The 8,627-nt window shown below is 37.2% G+C and overlaps 1 protein-coding gene across 3 annotated transcripts in view; it reads right to left on the reverse strand.

Annotated features, from left to right (window-relative positions):
• The window catches only part of ASXL2 (additional sex combs like 2, transcriptional regulator), a 140,329-nt gene that overhangs the window by 77,046 nt on the left and 54,656 nt on the right, over positions 1-8,627 (reverse strand). For all 3 annotated transcript variants that reach the window (XM_003787447.3, XM_023511854.1, XM_023511855.1), the window contains exon 3: positions 2,654-2,656. In XM_003787447.3, coding sequence (XP_003787495.1) covers positions 2,654-2,656 — 3 coding nt within the window. The remainder of the gene's footprint in view (positions 1-2,653; positions 2,657-8,627) is intronic.

Genomic DNA, 8,627 nt, shown 5'->3' on the forward strand with positions numbered 1-8,627 from the left:
AAAAAAAAAAAAAAAAGAAATTCCTTTCAAAGAAAACTGGATTAGTCACATATTGTTGGTGGGAATGTAGAATGATACAGTTACTCTACAAAACAGTTTGCAAGTTTCTTTATAATTAAGCATACAGGCTCTGCGCCTGTAGCTCAAATGGCTAAGGCGCCAGCCACATACACTGAAGCTGGCAGGTTCGAATCTAGCCCGGGGCCTGCCAAACAACAATGACAACTACAACCAAAAAATAGCTGGGCATTGTGGCAGGCACCTGTTCCCAGCTACTTGGGAGGCTAAGGCAAGAGAACTGCTTAAGCCCAGGAGTTGGAGGTTGCTGTGAGCTGTGAGGCCACGACACCTCTACCCAGGGCAACAGCTTGAGGCTCTGTCTCAAAAAAAAAAAAGGATATAATTAAGCATACACTTACCAAATAATCCAGAAATAATACTTTCTGCACATTTATCTCAGAAAATGGAAAATGTATCCCCATAAAAGAACATGTATACAAATGTTCATCAAACTTTATTTGTAATAGCCAAATACTGTAAATAATCCAGATATCCTTCAATGGGTGAATGGTTAAAGACAACTGTGGTACAACCATGTCACATACTACTACGCAGCTATAAAAAGGAATAAACTGACAAATGGGGAAAAAAGCCAATCCCAAATGGTTGCATACTGCATGATTCCATCAATATAAATTCTTGAAGTGGCAAAATTATAGAAATACAGGAGAGATTAGTATCACGGAAGGGGGCAAAAAGGAAGTATCAGGAAAGTATATATGGTTGACAAAGAGGAACATAGAGATTCCTGTTGAAACTGCTCTGTATCTCGATTGTGGTGGTGGATATATGAATCTACATACAGTATGATAAAACTATATAGAACTACACACACACATAACAGAGTGCCAACAAAACTGGGTAGACTGTATCAAAAGTCTGGTTATGATACTATACTATGGTTTTACAAAATGTTACCATTAGGAATATCTACAGAAAGAGTTATTTCTTACAAGTACTTAATGACTTGTGTTTTCCTATTCTTTAATTTTCTACAGCGAGCAATGCAGTGGATATCTGCTGTTTCTGTCTGGCCAACAGCCATTACCCTTTCTTCTGGGAAGAACGTTCAAGCTTGAGATGGGGAGCTATGCCCTATCCCAATGGAAACAGTCTTGGTAGGCCTGTCCATCAAGATGTCTCACCATCCCTGGGATCTGTGCCAACTAGATTTACTCTTCTCTAAATTTTAACCTTCAGCAGAGTTGACAAAGATTAATTCATCCCAGCTGGAATGTTTTTAAGAAACTGTATATTAGTCCAGCTACCTGATCTCTGAAGCTGCATTCCTTCTCTTAATTTCAGAGCCTGTTTCTTTCTCATGAGCCTGTGAAATACCCCCATGTTCTTCAAATAAATCTCATTTTGCTTAAATTATTCACATTTGGTTCCTATTGTTTATACCTCAAGAGACCAATCAAAAATATGCTCCCTTCAAACAAACCTAACACTAACATTTTACCTGTTTTTAAATTTTTAATTATAACTTTCACTTTGTAAGACCTTACATAAGCTTTCATTCATAAACCGTTACTCAAAAATGAATAGTTGGCTGGGCATGGTGGCTCATGCCTGTAATCCTAGCACTCTAGGAGGCCAAGTTGGGTGGACTGCCTGAGCTCACAAGTCGGAGACCAGCCTGAGCAAGAGCAAGATCCCATCTCTAAAAATTGCCAGACATTGTGGCCAGTACTGGGACCTGTAGTCCCAGCTACTCGGGAGGCTCAGGAAAGAAGATCAATTGAGCCCAAGAGTTTGAGGTTGCTGTGAGTTACGATGCCACAACACTCTACCGAGGATGACAAAGTAAGACTCTGTCTCTCCAAAAAAAAAAAAAAAGAAAAGAAAAGAAATAGTTTCTTACAAATTAACTTAATGGAGTATAAATTTAACTGGACTTAAAAGACTAAGTTTTAATTATAGGCCAAACATACTAAGTCCAAGTGGTATAAAAACCCATGGATATGGCTCCTGCTCTCAAGTCTCACAGGCAGGTCAGATAAGGGTAATAAGTAACTATAGTATAATATGGGAACTGATACAACACAAGTGTATATAATGTTACACCAACACACAAAAAGCCCATACAGTAAAGAATAAACTATAAATTTTAAATACATATCATTCTCATATAGGATTTACCAATATTTTCTCTACATCAGTCAGTGCATAAACATACATTTTTAATCTTATAACATAAAGTAATATTAACATACACATTTCCAATCTCTTACTTTCATTATTAGTCTGCAGAATACTAAGTATCCTAATGCTAGCATAAGACAAATGATGAATTTGATGAACCTTAATGTAGACTATGTTTCTAAAATTAAGACAAAACAATGATTACAAACTACAAGAAAAACAACAACCAAAAAAGCACACTCAATGAATAACCATATGGTAATAAGGTAATATCACTAGTATTTAGTTTCTGGACTAATTATCTAGTTTTATAAAGCAAACATCATGCATCCAAAGGGAAGCTCAATAAAATTTATAAAAGAATGCTTTATAATTGCATAATACTTCTTTAGAATAAAGTACTTTATAATTGCATAATACTTCTTTAGAATAAAATAATACTTCTTACCTTCTGGAATTGGAAAGCACCCCAAGAAAAAGAAAAGAGAAAAAAAGAAAGCTTTTAATTTTTCTTTACAAAGCAACAATAAAGCCAAAAAATAAACTGACCCTTCCCCTCCCAGCAACATCTACAATTTCTCAAATGAGCAACCCCTTTTTGCTACATAAAACATTACTTTCTTCTTTAAAATTTGTTAGTACAAAATAGTATACAAAAATACATCAAAAATGCACAAATTCAGTTAGTAGTCTAAACCACTACAGAAAACAGCTGCAATATCTTAACTATGTGAAAGAGTAAAACCACGAGGGCAGTTTAGAGTTAAAAGTGAATACAATGAGTATCTCCCATTCTTTAATATTCTTCCCATGCATTTCAATTTCGAGGAGCCATCATAAAGCCATCAGCTATGGACTGGACCCTAAGGTTTACTAGTGTCCCTTTGATTCATAATGGAATTCACTGTGTGAATAACAATGGATAAGAATATCCATGTTTTCTGCCAATACCCAAGCATTTTCTTTCTTTTTTTTATTATTAATTTTTTTTCTGACATCCCTACCAGGTTTTCAGGGTTGAAAGCAGACTGAAACTAGTAGATAAAGATGATGCAGGCTTAACCAAAAAGTATCGGTTAACCTTAGATAAATATGGCATCAATTTAATAAATAATTTTCCTAATGCAATCACTTCAAGGCAATTCAGCTTGGCAAATAACCAAATTATCTACGCTGCAGGGTAATGATTTCTGTTGAAAAGCAGCAGAGGATACTGATTTTATTTCCCTTGCTGTAATATACTTTTACACAAGAAGTGTAGGGGAAAATTAGGTGTTTTGATGATTTTTTGGTATGAATGACGTGAGCTAAAACATATAAACCTTAAATACCACATAAGAGAAATTATTTTCTTCACAATAAAAATATTAGTACTAATCAGATGTGATTGGGACTTTCCCAAAGAGGTAAAATTTCAATCTAGAAAATGTTTATCACGCATGATCTTTGCTAGCTGGTTCCAAGGGTTCCTTACAATCTTAACCCTAAAGCTACCTGGCTTGATAGAAAAGACTGAAATATAAGAAAAACTCCTTGCTAGCTGACAATTTTAAGCTCCACAAAACAATACAAAGAAGAGTTACTTAAATGTTCAGGTTTGTTTTTTTTTTTTAATGTCTTGGCAGTTTCAGAAGCCATGTTATTACAATGGTTGAGGTTTTATTTCAAATTCTCCCAGAAAGCAACCTGTAATTAGACAACAACCAACAACTAATGCTGTTAAATGTCAGTGTGGCCTTTGATTCAAAAAATAATAGAGCAAATATACTAATTAGAAAGGTGTGGAGAACCATAGATATAAAAATGGTAGGATACACTGAAAAAACAAAACAACACAACGAGGTTTCTAGTTTCACTGAGCTGACTGTACAACCCTGGCCAAGTCTCAATCTCCAATGGGCCTTAAGTTTTCAATAATAAAATAAGACCTAACTATAAAGTATTTTCCAGCTGTAACACTATGATTGAAATAATGTGATTAATATGGAAAAGGAGTGGAAGAGGGAAGGAATAGAGAGAGGAATGCAACAAAGACTACTCATTTTGGAGTACTGTTAATCAGAGGCATCATGCTATAATGTAACTAGGCAAGCTTCACTGACAAGGACACATGTCCATGTCATCTGCTTGCTTCCAAATTTGCCAGTACTACTATATAACTAGTACTTAACCTCATTTTCCATGTCTTTTTCCATAAAGAACCAATGTTTTTACATTGACTTCTTTCAGGTGTCAAAGAAGTAATATCCTAATTTAAAAGCTAAATAGCTAGCCACATTAATTTATTAGCTATATAACTCAGTCATACCAATCTTATAGTGTGAAAATTCAAATTCATGTCTCACCAAAATTACTAATTATATATCATGAACCCCTGAGATCACTAGTGAATGGTCTGATTCACAAAATGCTCAATTCATGTATGATAAATTGAATAAAGATTCCAATTTCTTTTACTTTTTCTACTCACAAATGTAAAAACAAGGAAAAAATAGAGAATAGGGTCTCTAGAACTGAATCCTATTTTTTTCTTCTTTCCTAAAAACTCTTTCTCTATTAACTGACATAAGAGTTAAGGTAATACAACTAATAAGATGAGTAAAGCAGGTTAAGAAAACTCCAGTGAGGGGAAAAAGCACTAAAGGCAACTTCAGAAGAAAGACTTGAAGTGCTTCTACACTAGATGCTGTTCAAGCTTATCTGCAAATGAATGGCAGCCACAGCTGAGGGAGGGGGAACCTGTTGCAAGACCAATCTAAGAATAGAAGTAGTGATGTACGTAACAGCAAAGGTTTACCAGGAATGGTTTCCAAGAACACACAAGCACTTGTTTTATTGGTTCAATCAATAGTGTACATACTTAAATGTGTAGGTTTAGTTGCTCTTTGTTGTTGTTGTGTTTTTTTGACATAGAGTCTCACTCTGGGGCCTTGAGTAGAGTGCCATGGTGTCATAGCTGACAACAACCTCAAACTCTTGGCTCAAGAGATCCTCTTGCCGGCTCAGCGCCTGTGGATCAAGTGGCTAAGGTGCCAGCCACATACACTTAAGGTGGTGGGTTCAAATCCAGCCTGGACCTGCCAAACAACAATGACAACAACCAAAAAAAAAAACAAACAGCCAGTCGTTGTGGCGGGCGCCTGTAGTCCCAGCTACTTGGGAGACTGAGACAGTAGACTCACTTGAGCCCAGGAGTCGGAGGTTGCTGTGAGCTGTGATGCCACGGCATTCTACCCAGGGGCACAGCTTGAGGCTCTGTCTCAAAAAAAATTTAAAAAGCCTATGTTAAATGGCCTATTCCAGACTATCTGTAATGTCATCCCTTTTCATTGCACCTTTAAAATGAGTAGACAACAAAGACTACCAAAAAATCTAGAATTCTAGTCTGAGCCAAAGAAAAACAAAACGATTCTGACTTGAAGTCTGTGGCCTAATGGAGGATGGTTCCATGAATTTAAAGCTTAACCTAATTTCATAATTTCAAACTGACTTGGACTTGGGTACTGGTGAAGACAGAGCAAGCCAATGATTGTATTGCTTTCTCATTAAAACTAAAACCTCTGAACACAAAAAGCAACTTCCAGGCAAGACGCGGTGGCTGATGCCTATAATTCTAGCACTCTGGAAGGCTAAGGAGGGTGAACTGCTTGAGCTCCCGAGTTCAAGACCACCTTAAGCAAAAGTAAGACCCTGTCTCTACTCAAAATAGAAAAACTGAGGCAAGAGGATTGCTTGAGCCCAAGAGTTTGAGGTTACTGTGAGCTATGAGGCCATGGTACACTATGCATGATGACAGCTTGAGACTGTCTCAAAAAACAAAAAAAAAAAGAAAAAGAAAAAAAGAAAGAAAAAAAAAGAAAAGAAAAAGCAACTTCCCACCACAAAAAAGATATAAAAGTACACAGATGTTTGTAGTAGCATTACTCATGACAGCCAAAAAACAAAAATGTCCAGCAATGGATGATGGATAAACAAACTGTGGTATATGCACACAATGGAATATTTATTCTATAATAAAATAAAATTGCTATAACACGAGCAAAGCTTCAAATCATTACACTGTGTGCAAGAAGCCAGTTACAGAAGAATTATTGCTTAATTCTATTTATATGAAATGTCTAAAATAGGCAAATTCATAGAGACTGAAATTTGATGAGTGGGGTGGGGGTATCAAAGTGAGAGAGTGATGGGTAGTAACTATGGAGTTGCTTTTGGGGGCAACAAAAATGTCTGCACACTTTGAAATGGTCACTTTGATGGTATGTGAATTATAACTTAATTTTTAAAAAGCAACTACCTAAAACACTAAAAATTAAGAAAACTGGCATACTGAGCAGTCAAAACTTGACTGATATGAGGTTATATAATAAAGAGTTTAAGTCACGTAAGTTTACCCTTACCCAAAGAAAGGTCTGGCTTTGGTCTTAGCTTCTGGGAAGTAATCACTACTAGTTCCTACAAGACCCTTGGGGGGCCAGATACTAACAGTGTGATTTAGAGTGGGGGCTTTGAGACACCCAACAATGTAATTTGATTTATGGCAGAGGCTTGTGTCTTTTTCAGCTGATCTCTGGAGGAGCTGGAGACTAGAAACTAAGATTGGCCACATAAGCAATCAACATGCCTACATGATGAAGCCCCAATAAAAACTGGACACCCCAAAATATTCAATACTGATATGAAGCCAACAGACGATCTCATACATGCCCATATAAGAGAAAAACTCAAATCAATTTGTGGGGGTGGAGGGGATGGGAGAGGAGGAAGGGTGTGCTCCCACTTACTGGGTACATTGTTAGGGGTATGTGGCATACCTCTTGTGGGCAGGACACAATTGTAAGAGAGACTCTACCTAACAAATGCAAAAAACAAAAAAAAAAAACCTGGATACACAGGCGTTGAGTGAGCTTTGCTGGTTAGAAACACTCCATATAAACTCACACAGTGATGCCTATAAAGTAACATTTTCCTGAGTCTATGGGCAGAAAATAAAACTGAAAGCTCTGTATATAGTATTCTACCTTGACTCTGACCGATACGACTCTTTCTTTGGCTGACTGGCTGATTCCAATCTGTAACCTTTCCCTCTTACCTTTCCCATAACTGTGAGCATAATGACTTTGAGTGAGTTATGCACGTCCTTCTAAGCAAATTATAGAACTTTGAGAGTACTCTTGGAGACCCTGAAATGTGCAGTTGGTCTAACAAGTGAAGGCAGTCATATGGACTGTGCCCTCTAATTTCACAGTTGGCTAACCTCTTGCAGAGCTAGTTTCCAAGATTTTTTTTTCTCACCATTTTAACTAAAGAACAGGGAGGTATAAAACTACAGGTTACAGGTGAAACTCTGAGAGGAGTCCTGTCTTTCTGGCCAGAAAACAGGGAAATGGAGCCCTGTAGGAAAGAAAGAAAATAATGGGGGAAGTTCCAGAAGAGAATGGAGAAGAGAATTCTCTATCACCATAAAGGCTTGGGCTCATCCATGAGCTGTGCATAATTCCCAACCAACACAGCTTTCTTTCTAAAAAAGATACCTCCAGGTCCAGTTGATTTCACTTGGAATCTCAGCAAACATTTGAAGAACTAGCACCAATGTCATCCAGAAAATAGAAAAGCATACTACTCAATTCATTTATGAGGCCAATGTTACTTTGATACCAAAACCAGGCAATGACAGTACAAAAATAAGAAAACTAAATAAAGACCAACATTTCTTATGAACTTAAAAACAAAAATCCTCAACAATCTTTTACTAACTAAATGCAGTAATGTATAAAAAGAATTTATATACCACAACAAAATTAGAATTTATTGCAAGTGTGGGCCAGGTGCAGTGGTTCACGCCTGTAATCCCTGCACTCTGGGATTGCCTGAGTTCACAACTTTGAGACCAGCATGAGCTACAACAATACTCCTTCTCTAAAAATAGCAGGGCTTTGTGATAGGCGCCTGTAGTCCCAGCTACTCAGAAGGCTGAGACTCCAGAACCACTTAAGCCCAAGAGTCTGAGGTTGCTGTGAGCTATTACTCTATAGCACTCTATCGAGGGCAACAAAATGAGACTCTGCCTCAAAAAAAAAAAAAAATAATAATAATAACAGAATTTATTATAAGAGTGCAAGGCTGACTCAGTATTTAAAAATAAATGTACACTAGGCACAGTGGCTCACAACTGTAATCCCAGCACTTCGGGGGGACAAAGTAGAAACATCACTTGAGGCCAGGAGTTTGAGATCACCAGTGTAAGACCCCATTTCCACCAAAAAATTAAAAAATTTAGTCAAGCATAGTGGTACATGCCTGCAGGCCCACTACTTGGGAAGCAGGAGAATTGCTTGAGCCTGGAAGTAGGAAGTTATTGTGAGCTGTAATTGTACCAGTGCACTCCAGCCTGGACAACAAAATAAGACCCACCTCGCTCT

The sequence above is a fragment of the Otolemur garnettii genome, unplaced genomic scaffold (genome assembly GCF_000181295.1).
Source record: "Otolemur garnettii isolate 467f Iridium unplaced genomic scaffold, OtoGar3 scaffold00022, whole genome shotgun sequence".
NCBI lineage: Eukaryota > Metazoa > Chordata > Mammalia > Primates > Galagidae > Otolemur > Otolemur garnettii.